The 20109-nt window shown below is 38.3% G+C and overlaps 2 protein-coding genes across 2 annotated transcripts; one reads left to right on the top strand and one right to left on the bottom strand.

Moving 5' to 3' along the window:
- On the top strand, positions 1 to 3067 carry LOC125585150 (E3 ubiquitin-protein ligase SINAT2-like). Its single transcript, XM_048753729.1, has 4 exons — positions 1 to 246; positions 917 to 1213; positions 1609 to 1995; positions 2392 to 3067. The coding sequence occupies exons 2-4, from the start codon at positions 986 to 988 to the stop codon at positions 2710 to 2712; spliced, it is 936 nt and encodes a 311-aa protein (XP_048609686.1). The 5' UTR covers positions 1 to 246; positions 917 to 985; the 3' UTR covers positions 2713 to 3067.
- An 834-nt stretch (positions 3068 to 3901) lies between these two features.
- Positions 3902 to 7052, bottom strand: LOC111207658 (putative metal tolerance protein C3). Its single transcript, XM_048753728.1, has 8 exons — positions 6621 to 7052; positions 6346 to 6546; positions 6074 to 6264; positions 5754 to 5952; positions 5487 to 5665; positions 5262 to 5412; positions 5035 to 5171; positions 3902 to 4196 (listed from the first exon to the last, which is right to left on the bottom strand). The coding sequence occupies exons 2-8, from the start codon at positions 6527 to 6529 to the stop codon at positions 4020 to 4022; spliced, it is 1218 nt and encodes a 405-aa protein (XP_048609685.1). The 5' UTR covers positions 6530 to 6546; positions 6621 to 7052; the 3' UTR covers positions 3902 to 4019.
- Between the last annotated feature and the right edge of the window lie 13057 nt (positions 7053 to 20109).

The following is a 20109-nucleotide window of genomic DNA, read 5'->3' as shown; positions in this document are numbered from 1 at the left end:
ATCTTAAAAAAAGGAACCAGACCACCTTCGTGAATTGTGATTCGGTGTTTTTTGAAAAAGTGGAATAAAGACAAAAACAGAGACACACCATATTAATGCCTTTCACCGAATATTAAACAACTCAGGACACAACCATCGTCGTCCTCCTCCTCCTCCTCCGTCTCTTTTTCGTTTTCTGAGTAATCCGTCGACTTCTCGTCTTTGATTTGAATCTGAATCAAACAAAACACGCGATCTCCAAGTCTGGTAATAAAAAACTTTCTCTCCTTTTGAATTTGGGGTTTTGAAATTGGGAATAAAGATCGAGAATCACCAAATTCCGGAATTGGGTTTTCGGGTCGGATTCTTTGGGTCAATGATTTATGTTAATTATCATTATGCATCGTGTGAAGAAGAATCTAGCTGGGCTCGAAATGTGAAGAAAATCTTGTTTTTTAGGAAACCATTTCTTTATTTTGTTGTCTTTGAATCGTTTTGGTTTTACGGATTGATTAAGGAAAAGATAATGTTGTTTAAATTAATTCTTTTTTTTTTTGTTAATTACAAAATTTGAAACCACGATCTTTGTTCATAGGTTAGATTGTTCTAGTTAAGATCCATTGTTATGTTTCTCTGTCTAGTTAGATTGAGAAAAGAGAATGTTCTTTAAAAAGAATATGTTTTTGTTTTTTGTTTTTTGTTTTTTGATCTTGAAATTTTCTCTATTGATGTTTGATGGTTACTGTTAACTGTTGGAATCTGCAAAGGTCTAAGCTTTACTAGCATTGTTCATAGCTTGAGGCCTATTGCTTTGGTACCTATCTAAAAGTGCCTTTCATGTTTTTGCTCTAATTGTCTATTTACTTTTGAATTGTTACTTACAAATAAAGTAAAAAGACTTTGCATCAAGGTGAACTTAGTATCTATCCTCCTGCAGTATAACAAATAGATCGAAAAGGCGTAAATCATCTAGCTACAACTGAGGAAGAAGGGCATAGGACTCACCATGGCTCCTGGAGGCAGTGCTTTGAAAGAAGTCCTTGAATCTAACTCAACGGGAATGGATTACGAGGTTAAAACGACCAAAGTGGAAGTTAATAATAGTAACAACAGCAAATCTACAAAGTCAGGTGGTGCAGGAACTGGAAAATATGGGATGCATTCCAACAATGGTGTCTACGAGCTTCTTGAATGTCCAGTGTGTACAAACCTAATGTACCCTCCAATTCATCAGGTTTGTCACTCTCTTTCTCTCCCTGTTGTGAACTAACTTCGAAGAAAACAAAGAACTTAAGAAAGCAAAACACAATTGAGGCAAATACCTTGTATATTGATTATATGAATAAATAAATTTACAATTCCTTAGACCCGTATTTATAATAGCTTCAAAACCCGAATATCAAAACATCATTATCTCAATAAAAGTACTTTTCCTAATCATAGAAGGCATACCGCACCCCCGCATCCTCTAGATGTCGATCTTGATCACGAGTCTATCTTCCTAGCGTCTACGAATGTTAGTCTTTTACTGGTGCACAAAGATTCAAAACACTTCGAGAATTAAACCCTCCCTTTAAAGATTTTGTAGTTTGCAAATTTCATATCGCTTAACGTTGTTTAACTCTGCAGTGTCCAAATGGTCACACGTTATGCTCCAACTGCAAAGCGAGAGTGCAGAACACTTGTCCTACATGTCGCTACGAGCTTGGTAACATAAGATGCTTAGCTCTCGAGAAAGTGGCAGAGTCCTTGGAAGTTCCATGCCGGTACCAGAGTTTGGGCTGTCATGACATTTTCCCTTACTACAGCAAGCTTAAGCACGAGCAGCATTGCAGGTTCAGGCCTTACGCTTGCCCTTATGCTGGCTCTGAGTGTTCGGTTACAGGTGACATCACCACACTAGTTGTCCATCTTAAAGATGATCATAAAGTAGATATGCATGACGGATGCACTTTCAACCACCGTTATGTGAAATCAAATCCACATGAAGTCGAAAATGCTACATGGATGCTTACGGTAATGACTTCTTGTTACATTGTGTTTTCTTCTTCTTGCTACATGGATGCTTACCGTAATAAGTAGAGAGCCTAGGTTCACTTTGCTTTACACCATAACTTTTACTCCAGTGCCGTTTCAAATTATTTTTAAGGCCCTATTCAAAAAAAAAAAAAAGATTAGCTATATATAAATTGCTATAATTTTACTTTTCTTTTGAAATTATAGGCTACAAATTTAGAATCATAATTAAAAAATTAAAGTTCTAAATCGTAATTTGTATGTTTATTTATAAATAATAAAAATAAATCTTTAAAATAGAAACCTGTTCGACCGTTCCACTTGTACATGCTATTATTATACGGCCCTGCTTTACACTTATAACACGTGTTTCGGTTTCTGAAATTTTGTTTCCAGGTGTTCAACTGTTTTGGGAGACAGTTCTGTTTACACTTTGAGGCTTTCCAGCTAGGGATGGCTCCAGTTTACATGGCGTTCCTTCGTTTTATGGGAGATGAACACGAGGCAAAGAAGTTCAGTTACAGTCTTGAAGTAGGAGCTCATGGACGTAAACTAACATGGCAAGGGATCCCTAGAAGCATCCGTGACAGTCACAGGAAAGTCCGGGACAGTCAAGACGGTCTCATCATCCCAAGAAACCTCGCACTCTATTTCTCTGGAGGTGATAGGCAAGAACTCAAGTTGAGGGTAACGGGTCGAATCTGGAAAGAAGAGTAAACCGGAATAAACCAACAAAGGATTGATGTACATAAGAAGAAGAAGCTTCTCATGGAGAGCTATGATCATAAGGAAGATTTGAAATTGTGTCTGGTTTTAGTATGTTATAATGGATTCTTCTCCAATGAGGATGAAGTTGAGATGATGATGATGATAATCTTCTATAATGAATCAGTTTGGAGGTAGCCATTGTTACTATTTAGTGGCTGCAAGAATAATATTATCTCTTCTCTGTACTTTTGTTTTTTGTCTTGGTTTCAGACAGGGAATGTAGAACATACATGATTTTGACCGTGTTCTTGTTGTAAAACCATGTCGAAACAGTTTGGTGCAATTTTTGTTTTGTTTACAATGATTATTTCAATGCAAGAGCATCATTGGAACTCTACAAGGTATTACTGTTCACAGGAAGCAGACAAGAACTCATTAGTGCTGAGATTTATCAGAATTAAAAAAAGAAGAGTCCAAAATTATCATTATAATCCCCACAAATAATACTACTCAACTGTTAGCTTTGTGTGTGTGCGCGTCGGTGCCACTTCTCGGACAGTGAAGGTGCTTGAAGGTTTCCTCGAAGAGATGAGAAATGTTAGGCAGGAGGACTACAAATACAAAAACATGAAAAACAAAGACTTGTAAGTTGTAACAGTCACATGTTAGTACATGATAATATATTTTTTTATCATTTTTATGTATTGATCAAAGTAATTTTCAAAATGACAAGAAAGTGAGGAAATTTCAATTTTACAGAATCTTTTCTTTCACATAGATCAGTATGCTGCGTGTTTTTAACCAGGCTCATATTTCTAACAGAAGCTAACCAACTTCAGAGAAAATTTACCGTCAGATTTCAAAAAAGTGGATTTTTTTTTTAAATGGTGAAATGATTTCATGCTATAAACATTTTTAATATTTTTCAAAATTACTTTATTAATTGAAAATGCAATCCGTAGTAAACTGAAGAAAGTTAAAAAAAATATTTCACAGAAAAATAAAAATGGTCTATGTTTAAGTTTGAAACAGTCTGACATTAGAAGATATGTTTCAAATATAATGGATATGTGGGGAAAATAAAACAGAAAAACTTATGTTAGCATGTGTCCCAACTAAATAAAATGTCGCTTTAGATACGTAAAATGTTTGATGAATACAAAACCTTAAAATGTCCAGTATCCAACGAAACACTAATTTATTAAAACAAAAATTCAATACCAATGAACACAACAGATGTCAGAAAGTACAAAACATTAAAAACAAAAGCAGACAACAAGCAATAAAACACATATATAAATTTATACACATAATTCTCATAAATCGTTTGGAATTGTAGAAAGAACAGAGTGTTCAGGCTTGTGACTACACTCGAAATCAAGATGAACAAAAGCTCTTTCAACTTCTGGTAGTTCTTCTAGCTTTATTTGCAATGATTCACCAATTGCATGAGCTTCTTTCAATGGCAAATCTTCTGGAAGCTCTATATCCACCTGCCACCACATACACATATATAACAATATATAAACTTTATGAATTAACCAAATCATATAAAATTATGATGCAATGAGGAACTTTTAACTATATGGTTGCAACCAATATTCTAAAATACGCTATACGCTCTCAGTGCGGTTACATAGCGCCTAGCGCCTAACTGTATACGCGGACGCCTAAATGGATCTACGCGGATATATATATTTAACTAAGTTATATAAAATATACTTATAATTATTTTAATGCAGCCATACCAAACTCCAGTGAAATATTTCTGCATTTATATATAACTAAGTTATATAAAACATTACTTATAATTATTTTAATGCATACCAAACTCCAGTGAAATATTTCTGCATTTTTTAGAACATCAACATGGACATAGAAACAAAAGTAAACATAAATTGAAGAGAACACAAATTAACAACAATAAATTTTTATATTTGCTGAAAATAGAAAGAGATAGTGGTAAAGGGGGACAACATACTTTAGCTTCTTTTTTTTTTTGCAGCTAGAAAACTAAAAACGACAATGAATTACGTGAATTGTGAGTTAGGATTAAATGTTTCTTATTTTATATTAAAAATGTTAGTTAACTAAGGTTGATTGAACTTCCTTCAACTTTTATTTTTAAGAAAAAGTCAAAACAAACGCATATACAGTATGATTATGCGGACTATATGCGGCCGTATATACACCGCTTTAGATCAAACTGAATATAATGGCGCCTATGATGATTATGGTACGTTGGCTAACCGCATAGTGTATATTAAACGTACAGGCGCCCGCACATGCAGTATTTTAGAACAATGGTTGCAACGTTAAGATATATCTTACCTCAACAAAGTAAAGAACACCAAATGTATAGGCACGAACAGTATCGACACGTTTGATGTTATCTGCACCTTGTCGCAATACTAAGTATGTTAACTTCTGCAATACTTCTGGAGGAGCTGCTTGTCCAATCAATGAGACTAAATATATACAAACAAATGATAGTAAAACTCAACTGATGTAATTCGATTGAAGAATATGAACAACACTAAATTACAAATATATATTACCAGCATTTTCCATAACGGTCCCAGACCAATTGACAATAGTGTATATGGCTAACACAATTGCACCAGACGGATCAATCCACCAATAGTAAGCATTCCCAAGAACAGCCGCAACCAGTCCAAGTACGTTTGTCACCACATCAAAGTAATGATCCTATATAAAAACTCATCAATTAATGTCCATTTTTACATGAAATTATAAAAATGTATGCACATACATGTATGTACCTTTGCATATGCACGGACGATATTATTTCTTGAACTTCTGCAGTAAATCCACAAAACGAGTTTAATAGCGGTTGCGGTTAGCATGATTGAATATAACCATATCAATTGGTCATGACTCATTGTTTCTGAAGGTTCATTTGTAATCAATTTCTCAGCTGCCACAAGCAGCACTTGAAACCCTACACAAATGCATATGGTTCATTTAGAATTACATTAACATCAAGAAACTTATAATATATAGTTTTGAGATGTATAAAATTTATATACCAAGAGTGGCCATAACCGCGGCGAAAATGATGATTCCAACTGGTTGCACCCTAAGCTTTCCAATGGGATATTTGTAAATATTGATGTTCTTCATTGATATATGTGTGAACCAAAGTATTCCTCCCGCCATTAGATCAAGCAAAGAGTCAAGTGTCGATGCTGCAATTGCTATTGATCCACTCTTTATAGTGGCATATGTCTACACAAAACATTTGACGAACATATTAGACATCAAAGATATATCAAATCAAATATATAAATAACTCAACAGAAAGTCTTTGTTAAAATAAAAATAATAACAACTCAACAGAAAGTCACACCTTGAGAGAAAGTAAAAAAACGTTAGCCCAGTTGGAGATTTGCATGGCTATCTCCTGTGCAGCTCTCTCAGCTCGATCTTCTTCTTGGATTTTTTCATCTATGACATAATCTTGTGATCGAGCTACAAAACTTTCTACTTCCTCAAAAGATTTTAGTGTTGCTATTTGTCGTTCGTAGTAGTCCTTCTCATCTTTAAAGATCAAAATAGTTTTAAAAGCGTTATTCGTGAGATCTCATCAAACTTATATTGAAAACACTTTGATATACTTACCTCTTTTGAGACCTACAGCTTTGGAGACATCAATGTCAAAAGGGTCTTCCGGATCGATGTGAGATCGAAGCTTTTGAGGCAAATCCGTGAAAAAGTTTGATTTCATTGTAGAAACCAAACCCGTAAACTTCGGTTTGTGAACTTCAGCCTCAACATCGTTTGACGAAAACAACGGTGTTTCCATAGAATCGACCTCAATTTCTGGAATTTTTAATAAAATCATCTTCAAATAAGCATAGCATAAAAGAAATAAACAAAAAGAGAGAAATCTATACCAATGATTTCTAGAGGAATTTTTATGATTGCAGATGATGAACAAAGAAGAGGCTAAAACGACTGTAAACAAAGATGGTTTTTTTATAGCAAAATATAAAATTTCTGTTGTATTTTTGGGATTAATTAATAAGTTATTCTAAGAAAGTAGTGTTAAAAAAAAAGTTATTGTAAGAAAGAACATGGTGGTGATCATAGAGACAAGCGCTGGTACTTGCCCACATGCCTAAGCATCAACAACGCTTGTCTGGTCCACGCTTCTATCAGGAGCTTCCTGTTCCGTGACGATTTTGTCTACCGGGTAAACAACAAATGTCAATTTATTTGCTAGACGACATGTGTTTTTGCTAGGATGTGATTGCGAAGTACAAAATGAATCAACTTTCCGAACCCTAGACTTGGATTTTGCTCACATGAGTGTCTCAACAAAGATAAAAAAAAATAGAAAAGTAGAAGTTAGATACAAGAAAGTGAAACCTTTAAATTAAAAAGAAAATCAATTATGAACGGTCTGAAATCATTTCCGCCTGTGAAAGGGGGAACTATTATTAGTTAAGAATCACCCAAATAAAATACAAAGTGGAATTTGACAGATGGATCGTTGAAGGTAGAAGAGGCCAAAGAAAATTATGGAAAAGTTGAAAGTCAACAACCTTTAAAATATTTTTCAATGTAATTTCCTATCTTCGACCTATATATATATATATATATATATATATATATGTATATATGAAAATTTGTATGAATCATCAAATATTTAAAATGGATACAAACATCACATATAAACAAATACCCGCACATATATGCAATGTCAGCTACAAGATAATATCTAAGGTCTTATGCCAAAGATTGGAAAAGGTTCTTCCACAACGGATATTAGAGACTCAGCCAGCCTTCGTTGCTGATAGACAAATTACAGATAATATCATGATAGCTCAGAAGATGTTCCACGCCCTAAGAACTAAACTGGGAGGACGGGTTAAACGAATGGCTATAAAGAATGATATGAGTAAAGCATATGATAGAGTGGAATAGTCATTCATTGAGCCAGTCATGAGAAAGATGAGTTTTTCAGAAATATGGATTGACTGGATTATGCGTTGTATCACCTCGGTCAAGTATAGAGTTCTCATGAATGGGGAACCAAGGGAAAACATTGTCCCTGGAAGAGGACTACGAGAAGGAGATCCTTTGTCTCCTTTCATATTTATTCTATGCACGGAAGCGCTCGTTAGCCTTCTTAATCAAGCAGAGAATCAAGGGAAGATAACGGGGATGCGAGTCGCTCGCGCTAGCCCCTCGGTATCTCACATTCTCTTTGCTGATGATAGCCTTTTCTTCTGTAAGGCGGAGCCCCGTGAATGTGAAGAAGTTATGAAAGTAGTCAGGAAATATGAGAAAGCATCAGGTCAACGTATTAATTTTGACAAATCCTCATTACTCTTTGGTAAAAGGATTCCAGCGAATGATAGACAGCAGATCAAGGATACTCTTGGTATACAAAATGAAGGCGGGATGGGATCCTACTTAGGAATCCCAGAGGATATCAGTGGATCAAAGTGTAAATTATTTGCTTTCTTAAAGGAGAAGCTCCTACACAGAGTGAATGGCTGGATTGGTAGATGGTTATCTAAGGGAGGAAAAGAGGTTTTGATTAAATCAACTGCTAGCTCTGCCGACTTATGTCATGTCCACCTTTCTGCTTCCTTTAGAGATATGTGAGAATTTAGCAAGTGCCATTGCACAATTCTGGTGGAGCTCGAATCCTCCGAAAAGAGGAATCCATTGGGCAAAATGGGAAAAAATGTGTGCACCTCGGGAGGAGGGAGGAATTGGTTTCCGTATGATCCATGAATTTAATCTAGCGCTTCTAGCTAAACAGCTTTGGCGTCTCGTTCAATTTCTGGATTCACTAGTAGCGAGAGTTCTTCGGGGAAGATATTACCGTCTGAGTTCGCCGCTGCGAGTTGGTACAGCAGATACCCCATCGTATCTATGGACGAGTATTATTGCCGCAAGGAAGCTTTTACTTCTGGGCATCAGAAGCAAAGTGCATTCAGGGTATGAAATTAATGTGTGGGGGGATCCTTGGATCCCTTTGATCCCAGCTAGACCGGCTCATGCCAGGGCCCCAGTAGTAAACCCAAAGATGACCGTAAGCAGTCTTATCAATCCTGTTTCAAAGGAGTGGGATGTTAGTTTGCTGTAACAATATGTAGCTCAAGAGGATATTCCGATGATTCTGAGTTTGGCCATAAGCCCTAACCATCGACGAGATACTGTTTGCTGGAGTCACACAAAGAACGGACAATATACTGTTAAGTCAGGATATTGGGTTGCTACAAACTTGATGAGAAAAGAGGGGGAAATAAAAGTTCTACAACCCAGCATTACAAAACTTCAAGCCTTTGCTTGGAAGGTGAATGCGCCACAAAAGATATGTCATCTTATATGGCAACTAACACTACAAGAAAACATCAAGGATTCTGAGGGAAAAAATCGTCGGAATTTCGTCGGAATATCGTTATTCCGACGCAATTCCGACGAAATACGTCGTCGGAAATAATTCCTCGGAATTTCTTTTTCCTCTGAAATCCCTCGGAATTTTCCGACGGAATTCCGAGGAAATAAATTTCCGAGGAAATTCCGAGGATCCCTTGTTTGTCGGAAAAGTCCTCGGAATATACCGAGGTAGAACTTCGTCGGGATAATTCCTCGGAAGTTCATCGATCGATGCGTGTTTGGACATATATACATCGATCGATAGGAGTATACCGACGGACTTTTTCCTCGGTTTATTCCGAGGAACTGTTCCCTCGGTATATTCCGAGGGATCCGTTCCTCGGAATTTTCCGAGGGAGTTGTCCCTCGGAAAATTCCGAGGGAAATGTCCCTCGCTATTTTTTTAAAAAAACGGATCGATCGATGCGTTTTTGTTCAAAAACGCATCGATCGATGTAGTGAAAAATATAATTAATTTCCTCGAAATGTAAAAAATATTAATTTTTTTGAAAAAATAAAATTTCTGAAATTTAAATTCGAAAATATGAAATTAAAAGTAAAATTGAAATCATACTAATTAATATTCAAAGTTTCACAAATAAAAATAAAACATTCCGAGATTGGGGAAAAAAAAACTACGGGTCTGGCACGTCCGGGAACACCTCGTTCGGGTACATCCTCTGCATCATCTCCATCATTTGCTGGTTCAGCCTCCTCTGTGCCTCATAGCCCGCCTGTTGAGCCGCCATCTGGGTCTCCAACAAAGATATTCGATCATCTTTGTCCTTCAACTGAGCCGTAAGTACTTCTGGATCAACAAAGGGCGGTGGTGCAGAAGAAGGAGGAACCGACCGGGTGCGACGACCCAAACCGAACAAACGTCCCTTCTTCTTTGGAACCGACTGAATAGAAAAAAGCCAAATTTAGAAATTTAAACCAAGAAATAAATGAATTGAACTTAAAAAAAAAAAACTTACGGATTCAACGATTTCGTTGATTCGAAACCGGGACAAGTTGGTCGAAGCCGTCGAAGCGTCATCCTCGGTTTGAAGCTGAGACACTTCGTCTACCACCTGAGTTTGGACCAGGTCGACCACGTCCCTCACAAGACCGTCATCAATCTGGCCGGTCTTCTTGTTGGTATACGCCCTCCTCATTAGGGCGAGATCATCGACCGGCTCGCCATCATTTTCTTCCGCCTTGAAAAAAAACATAAAATTAAAGAAACATTAGAAATTAGAAGAAATGCACAATAAATTTAAATTCTGAAACTCAAATAATTGAAGAAAAAGCGGTTGAACTTACCATGCGATCTCCGAGAGTGGCAATAGATTGAGCACCCAAGTTATGCTTGTAGATGCCCTTCCCTTTACGGTCGCTCCTGCGGTTGGTGGAGTTGGTGGAAGAAGTTTCTTTCGTCTCCTCCTTATCCCAATGCGCACACAACTCCTTCCAGACCGTATCGTTCATCGACTTTGGGACCTTTTAATTAAAAAAAAAAAAAAGTTTAATAAATTAAAAAATAGTTTAATAAATTAAAAAATTGTTTAATAAATTAAATCGAACCTTATTGATTTCCCACTTCTTCTTCCACTCGTGGATCTGCTTCCCATAGTTGTCCATTACTTTATGGACGAAGTGGTGATAGATAAAGAGCGTCTCATCGGAATTCCAGTTGAACTCTTGCTGAAAAAAAACACAATTAGTAGAAAATTTATATTAAAGATTAAAAATATAAGTAAAAAATTAGAATACTTACCGCAAACTGACGAAACCACAGAACCTGCTTGTCGGTTGGGAAGTGAGTGAAAGTCGGATGTCCACTGTCGAGGGCCGAGTACATCATACGGTTGATCCATGCGCTGATCCCGTTCCCGGATCGGTTGAACCTTATTAAAAGAACAAACGGTTAATAATGAATCCAAATTTAAAGAAAAAAAATGTTTAATTACCATGTTTGACCCCGTCCATGTGGATACGGAGTGAGATACGGAAGATGGTCACGACCGGGCTGTTGAACCAACTCCGCAACCCTCATCACTCCCGGAGGACCCGGAGGAACAGGAGCGGATGCAGCAGCGGGAGCGAGAGGAGCATGAGCGGGTGCAGCAGAGGGAGATGTATGGTTGGAGCTGTGGGGCGAAGGGGAATCCTGAAAATGGCTGGAATCCCGAGACTGGCTCCCCGTACCACCACGACCACGACGCTGTCGAGGCCGGGTCTGATCATCATGAGACCTGTAAATTAAAAAAATATATTTAATAAATACAGAAATATATAAATTAATTTTTTTTATTAAAAAAAAATCCCAAATAATTTAATCACAGAAAAAGATTTATATATATTAAATTTTTTTAATAAATATATATAAAATAGTTCTAATAAACAAAAATAGTTTTAATAAATAAAAATTGTTTAATAATTATAAAAAATAGTTTTAATAATATATATATATGAAAAATATTTTTAAATCCCAAATAATAGTATTTCACAAAAAAGTTTTATAGATATTTAAAATGTTTTGTAAAATCCAAAAAATCGAATTTATATAGAATTTTTTTTTGTAAAATCCAAAAAATCGAATTTATATAGAAAAATCGTTTTGTAAAATACAAAAATCGATTTTATATACAAAAATCGATTTTATAAATACAAAAAATAAAAAAATTATAAAAAAATTCTAAATCAATTCAACAAAACAAATTATTCAACCAAATCACAATTCTAAACCTATTATACAACCAAATCACAATCCTAACCAATCACCCTAACAAAAATCTATCAAAACTACACAAAAACCTAACAAATAGAACCTAAGAGAGTGGGATAGGGTCCTTACATGATTTGTGTAAGAGAAGAGGGAGATCGCCGGAGATATCGTCGGATTTCAGGGGGAAATCGCCGGGAGGAGAGAGAGGAGGCGCAGAGGAAGAAGAGAGAAATGGGGAAGAAGAAGGGCTCGTGGTTATAAAACCTAGGGTCCGACGGACATTATCCGTCGGAATTCCGTCGGAATTCTAATTTCAATTTTCGCGAAATATTTGCCCGGTAAAATGAAAATATTCCGAGGAAATTCCGACGGATAGTAAAATATCCGTCGGAATTTCCTCGGAATATTCCGAGGAAATACCGAGGAACTAGTGTTTGGGGTTTCAAAACATCAATTTTTTTTGCCGTATTTCATTTCTTATACAATTGTAATGCATACCATTGAGGATTCTTTGTATACATGAGCATAAACCATGAAATAACAAATTTCAAAACTAATTGAAAGTATTCCCTTTACCGTTCGTTAAAAGGTATAAGTGTTTCTCTTATGTTGCGAGATTTCGTTCATACAATCGGAAAAGTGTTAATTATACGGTAAGGAACAAATTTTTGACTTCATAATGAACGTAAGACACTTAATAAGGGTTATATAGGTGTTATTCAAACGGCAAAACGTTGTTTTCGGTTTAAAAACCCTATTTCCTCGGAATTTCCTCGGATTATTCCGAGGGAACTCCGAGGAAACCCTCTTCTTCCTCGAAATTTCCTCGGAATATTCCGAGGAAATTCCGACGAACTAGTGTTTGGGGTTTCAAAACGTAATTTTTTTAAAAAAACGCATCGATCGATGCGTTTTTGAACAAAAACAAATCGATCGATTACTAAGATGGCCCGGCCGTAAGATTGTGATCGATCGATGAGAGTATCCCATCGATCTATCGACAATCTGAATGGTTCCTCGGAATTTCCTCGGAAAATCTTGTATGTTTTTTTAAAAATGCATCGATCGATGCGTTATAGAACAAAAACGCATCGATCGATTACTAGGATGGACCGGGCCGTAAGATTGTGATCGATCGATGAGATTAACCCATCGATCTATCGACAATCTGAATTGTTCCTCGGAATTTCATCGGAAAATCTTGTATGTTTTTTTAAAAATGCATCGATCGATGCGTTATAGAACAAAAACGCATCGATCGATTACTAGGATTTACGGGGCCGTAAGATTGTGATCGATCGATGAGAGTAACCCATCGATCTATCGACAATCTGAATTGTTCCTCGGCATTTCGTCGGAAAATCTTGTATGTTTTTTAAAAATGCATCGATCGATGCATTATAGAACACAAACGCATCGATCGATTACAAGGATGGACCGGGCCGTTAGATTGTGATCGATCGATGAGATTAACCCATCGATCGATCGACAATCTGAATTGTTCCTCGGAATTTCCTCGGAAAATCTTGTATGTTTTTTTAAAAACGCATCGATCGATGCGTTATAGAACAAAAACGCATCGATCGATTACTAGGATTTACGGGGCCGTAAGATTGTGATCGATCGATGAGAGTAACCCATCGATCTATCGACAATCTGAATTGTTCCTCGGATTTCGTCGGAAAATCTTGTATGTTTTTTTAAAAATGCATCGATCGATGCGTTATAGAACAAACGCATCGATCGATTACAAGGATGGACCGGGCCGTTAGATTGTGATCGATCGATGAGAGTATCCCATCGATCGATCGACAATCTGAATTTTCCTCGGAATTTCCTCGGAAAATCTTGTATGTTTTTTTAAAAACGCATCGATCGATGCGTTATAGAACAAAAACGCATCGATCGATTACCAAGATGGCCGGGCCGTAAGAATGTGATCGATCGATCGTTATAGAAACAAAACGCATCGATCGATGCGTGTTCGGAAAACAGAATTATAAGGCAAAACCCGACCTTTTTTGGATCTAAACCTTAGAACTCTCATCCCCTCCGATTTCCCCTATAATTCGCCCCCCTTTCTCTCTCTATAATCATCCGATTTGAACAATTTTGGGCTCTATTCCACTTGATTTTTCGAGCTCTACCTGATTCCTACACTCGTCTTCACCCTAAGACAGGTATACTCCGCGAATCTCCACATTCTGAAATCGTGTTCTTGAGCAATTTTTGGGTTTTGTGAATTTCTTATTTCCGTGTTGATTCCTTGATCAAATATGCATGAAACAGATGTTTAAACATGGAATAGAACACAATTGTCTGTGATCAACGAGTTTGGAACATGATTTGAGATGATTTAGGGATTGAGAATTTTTTTCAATTTCGTTTTTTTTTATCACAACTCGATTTCGCTTTTCATTTTCATGTTGCTTTGAGTTCTTAATTGATTATAACCATGTTGAGAGCAATGATTCTATTTTGTAGAGAATGAAGCGCACGAAAACATCAGCAAAGAAAAACACACAAGAAGAGGGTTCGTCACAGCGAGAGAAGCAAAGGCCAAAGAAGTGGGATAAGTCTGATACCACCCACTACAACAACATGAAGAAGGTAGCCGTTCCGGCTACACAACTAGCATGTCCTGAGACGATGACAATATTGGGAATCAAAGCAGACATTGAAGGACTGTTCCAGAACATGGGTCTAGGCCAACTATGCAACCTCAAGGAACCCACTTATCCGGAGTTGGTACGCCAGTTCATAGCATCCGCATACGTCACCCGTCCCGATGATAGCCATCAGGAAGGTTTTCTGGCATTCGTAGTGCAGAAAGTATACTATGAGGTATCTTTCACAGACCTCTGCGGACTATTTGGATTGAGTGCGGGGGAGAGGACATATGGTCTTTATTGGACTTCAGAGCTGTTGAACTTCTGGGAAACGATTGGCACAGGGGTTTATAGATCTTCTCAGGCAAAGGAGTCACTTATCCGGAGCCCAGTACTGAGATATGCGACACGCCTCATTGGCTCATTGCTATACGGGACAACCACAGCCGCATCAGTCACGCAATGGGAGTTGTGCCTCCTGTACCAAGGTGTGAGGCATTTGCTACCGGCATTTGGAAACTCTACATTCCCACCTGCTACTGCCTTCAACATGGGAGCGGTGCTGGCCGCAAACTTAGCAGGATACAAGGGGAAAGTAACCAAATCCAAGAGCAATGCATGTGGATTTGGTGCAGTGATTACTCGGATCCTTAGACATGTGGGTGTAGACTGTGAGAACCACCAGGTAGCACTGGACAGATCGAACAACATTGCTTGGAACTACCTGGATGTCATTTCTCTAGTAAGTAAGGAGTTCATAGCTGGTCCCCACTCGAGGATCGATCGGGATGGTCCTTACGTCTACGTATTCCAGGACCGAGCGAAGAAAACACTCTACTGCCACCTGCCTCAGATCGGCCTGACTGCTCTACTTTCAGAGGCTGCAGTTGAGTTTCTACCCCCCTGCTACCGCACTAGTAGACAAGCCATCCTTCTTCACGCCAAAATATCAGACCAAAGGCAAGGGCGTGGTTGATGAAGAAGGACAAGATGAGGCTGCACAAGCCATTCCAGATGATTCACAACCCCATCAGCTACTCCCATCAGACTCCAGCCAGTACAAGCTGCAAGAGCTTCCACCGAACGCCACTTCGCGCCAGCAACAACATTGGAGAGATCAGAGCATAAAGACAAACAACGACATGCTACACAAGATCTGGGCTGCCATTTCACGTATCAGGCCGTGTCGTTGCCAAAAGGATGATGTAGTTCATCGGGACAACTCTCCATCCAGCTCTGGTTCGGGTTCGAGTGGTACACACAGGGTAAGAAAGAGGTCCAAGAGACCCAACGATGCAGGAACATCTGGAGCAGGAGACGAGGAGTAGGAGCTATCACCGGCTATTTTATTTTCTTTTCTATTCTAACGTTTTATGGTCTTATTTTCTGTTAATTTTGAACTGAGTTTTTTTTTAGGTTTCTTAATTATGTTCGTATTTCTTTTACATGGTTTCTTTGTTTTATTTGGTTGTGTTTTGTGTAGCTTTTAATTCGTATTCAGCTTTGCCTTGCTAGATAAACCAAATAACTATTATCCAAGGAAAGAGGTTATATCAAGTGTTCCTCGGAATTTCCTCGGTATTTCTTAAAAAAAAAAAAAAAAAAAGTTCAATGGTAGTCTGTTTCCGAGTCATCATCACCAGATGAATCTGAATCTGGATCTTGGTGAAACTCTCCAATTACTGGTTCATCCTCTACGTGAACGACGGCTTCCTCTCCAAAGTCGGTTAAATCGACTACAAGGCCAACTCCAGCTAAATCTTCTGCTGCACTACAGTTGCCGGATGTGCTTGGTTGTAGTGGGTCTTCCAGCTCAGAACTTCCCTGAACTCGGCCTCTCGGGTTGAGTCTTGTAACAGTAACCCATGGATCATCTCTGTTCCTTACCCGGGGTACTTGATATAACAAACCTGTAACATTTAGAAAAATTATAAATTAATACACATGATGATGAATCATTCTGAATAATTAACATTTAATTACCTGATCGGCCTGGGAAGCAAGAATGAAAGGATCATAATATTGCAGCTTTCGCCTCGAATTTACTGATGTAACACCAAATGCATCTGTTCTCACACCTCGATCTGGGGTGTTGTCGTGCCAATCACAATAGAAAACAGTACAGCGCAATCCAACCATGCCCAAATACTTGATTTCCAAAATCTCATGTATGTGTCCGTAGTATACATCATCTCCTGATGCAGAACAAACGCCAGCATCATAAGTCGTACTCGAACGTCTCCTCTTCTGAGTTGTGAATGCATATCCTCGAGTACAAAATCTCGGATATGACTTCACAACAAAGTTTGGTCCAACGACCATCTCACGTATCCAATCGTCAAATGTTTCACCTCTGGCCAAACCAGCAGACACCTATTAATAGCACATATATATATATTATATCAATAAATGTGAATTAGTATAAATATGTGATAAAATATATTTTAATTTGTTTAAAGCACTCACATAAGTAAACATCCATCCAGTAAATTCTCTCTGCTTCATTTCTTCTAGTTCGTCCTCTGTGGCGTATCTATACTCGAACCGCTTTTCTGCCATGAAAATCCTGTATATGATGACAATAATGTAATTAATTAAGATTTAAATTTCAACTTGTTAAAATAAAAATTTGTAAGCTCATTTATTTACCTCTCATATTGAAGAACGTCTTCGCAGTTGGTGAGCAAATATGTTTGCAAATGACTGCGCTCCTGCTCAGTAAGTCGACGGTCCTTTGGTTTTCCGCTAAGTCGTCCAACGTCTGTGAAAATGTCTGGAACCGTAACATGATATGTTGCCCGTTCGCCTCTATCATCATGCCGAGCAGGTCTTCTGTTTTTGGTCTGAACTTCTGCTGGAAAGTAGTACTCGGCAAAGTTTGAAGTTTCTTCATTGATCATCTGTGCGACTATAGAACCTTCCACCCTACTTAAATTTTTCACCATCTTCTTCAAATGGAACATATACCGCTCATACAGATACATCCATCTATACTGCACAGGACCACCAAGTTCCAATTCTCTTGCCAGGTGAATAACAAGATGCTCCATAACATCAAAAAATGAGGGAGGAAATATCTTCTCAAGGTTGCACTGAATCACGGCTATGTTAGTCTTCAAATTTTCAATACCTTCAAGAGTCACTGATCTCGTGCATAAATCGCGGAAGAAACCACTTATCCCTGCAATTGCTTCATGAACATTTCGTGGTAATATTTCCTTGAAGGCGAACGGAAGGAGGCGCTGCATCATTACATGGCAATCGTGGCTTTTCAAGCCAGTAAACTTTCCTTCCTTTCTGTCGATACAGTTACGCAAATTTGATGCGTAACCGTCTGGAAATTCCACATCGTTTGAAATCCAATCAAAGAACGCATCTTTTCCCGCTGCATCAAGTCGGTATATGGGAAAAGGAGCCCTACCATTCTCATCAACATGAAGTTCTGAACGAGCACATATATCGACTAAATCCAGTCTTGACTTCAAATTATCCTTTGTTTTACCTTGAACATTAAGGATCGTGTTCATGAGATTGTCAAAAAAGTTCTTCTCAATATGCATGACATCTAAATTATGCCTTAGCAGATGATCCTCCCAGTATGGCAGATCCCAGAAAATACTTTTTTTGTGCCAGTTATGTAGTTCTCCAACAGCATCTACCGGAAAACGCTCATGTCCACCGACTTCTGGCGTCCTTTCTGCACCAAAATCTCTTAGTTGTATCTTCAAATCTTTCCCACAAATTTCCGGAGGTGGACTGTCAAACACCCTCTTGTTCTTCGTAAACAAATTCCTACTCCTACGATATGGATGATCAGGTGGTAGGAATCTCCTGTGACAGTCAAACCAACACGTTTTCCTTCCGTGCTTTAGTTGGAAAGCATCAGTGTTATCTTGACAATATGGACATGATAGCCTTCCATGCGTTGTCCATCCAGACAACATACCATATGCTGGAAAATCACTTATTGTCCACATTAGTACTGCCCGCATTTGAAAGTTTTCTTTACACGAAACATCGTATGTTTCAGCACCTTGAGCCCATAGTTGTTGCAACTCATATATTAGTGGCTGAAGAAACACATCAAGTGATCTCTTAGGATGCTCTGGTCCGGGAACGAGAATCGAGAGAAACAAACTCTCGTCGCAAGCACAAGTTTGGGGGGAGGTTGTATGGTGTAAGAATGACGGGCCATAGAGAATACTGTCTTCCACTCTTGCCAAACGGACTGAAACCATCAGTACATAATCCAAGGTAGACATTTCTTCTCTCATACGCAAAGTCGGGATACTTTGATTGGAAATGCTTCCACGCTTTTGCATCTGAAGGATGTCTGATCTCACCATCTGTTGAGTGCTCCGCATGCCATCTCATTGGTTGCGCTGTGCGTTCAGACAGATACAACCTCTGCAACCTTTCCGTCAAAGGTAAATACCACATCCTTTTATATGGCACTGGAACTCTTCCAATTGTATCTTTATAACGAGGCTTTCCACAAAATTTGCATGTAACCCGCTGTTCATCCACCCTCCAATAAATCATGCAGTTGTCGCTGCATACATCTATTACCTGATACGATAAACCAAGACCAGCTACGAGTTTCTGAACCTCGTAGTATGAACCAGGAGCTACATTATCCTCGGGTAGAATACCTTTTACAAAATCAGCAATCGCATCCACACAGTCTTCAGCCAAATTATAATCTGTTTTAATGCCCATCAATCTTGTAGCAGATGATAAAGCTGAATGACCATCTCTGCAACCTTCGTACAATGGTTGCTTTCCAGCATCCAACATATCATAAAATCTCCTAGCTTCTGCATTGGGTAAATCTTCCCCTCTAAAATGATCATTTACCATCTGCTCAGTACCTACACCATAATCTACATCCGTTCTAATTGGTTCTTCTAATCTAACCGCTGGCTGAGGTTCACTAGTACTACCATGTTCATAATCAGTTTCCCCATGATGATACCAAATTTTGTAACTTCGTGTAAACCCACTCAAATATAGATGAGTCCAAACATCCCACTCTTTAATAACCTTTCTATTTTTACAATTAGAGCAAGGACATCTTAACATACCTGTTTTTGCTTCCGGTTGTCGGTGAACTAACCCCATGAATTCAGTTATACCTCGTTGGTATTCTTCCGTAAGCAATCTCGTGTTCGGATCCAAATGAGGTCGATCGATCCAAGAACGAAAATAATTTGAAGAAGACATATTTTTTATGAATCAAATTCGTGTGTAAATAGAGTAAGAGGGAGGATGAAGATATGAAGTGAATGAAGAGGAAGAGGAGTGCTTGTATTTATAGTTTAAATCCTGCCGACATACCGAGGAAATTCCGACGGAATTCCGACGGACAAAACTAGTTCGTCGGAATTTCCTCGGAATTTTGTAAAATCCCCCAACGGCTCTCCAACGGCTATAATATTTCCTCGGAATTCATCGGTTTTTTTCCGAGGAACAGAGTTTTCCTCGGAATTTCCTCGGAATATTCCGACGGACTGTAGTTTCCTCGGAATTCCGTCGGTATATTCCGAGGAAATTCCGAGGAAACCCAATTTTGTGTTTCCTCGGAATTTCCTCGGAAATTCCTCGGTATATTCCGAGGATTTCATTTTCCGTCGGAATGTCCGTCAGAATATCGCTGTTTTCTTGTAGTGA

The sequence above is a fragment of the Brassica napus genome, chromosome C4 (genome assembly GCF_020379485.1).
Source record: "Brassica napus cultivar Da-Ae chromosome C4, Da-Ae, whole genome shotgun sequence".
NCBI classification, from domain to species: Eukaryota; Viridiplantae; Streptophyta; class Magnoliopsida; order Brassicales; family Brassicaceae; genus Brassica; species Brassica napus.
Note: the sequence above shows the minus strand (reverse complement) of the source record. Positions and strands in the feature narration are given on the sequence as shown.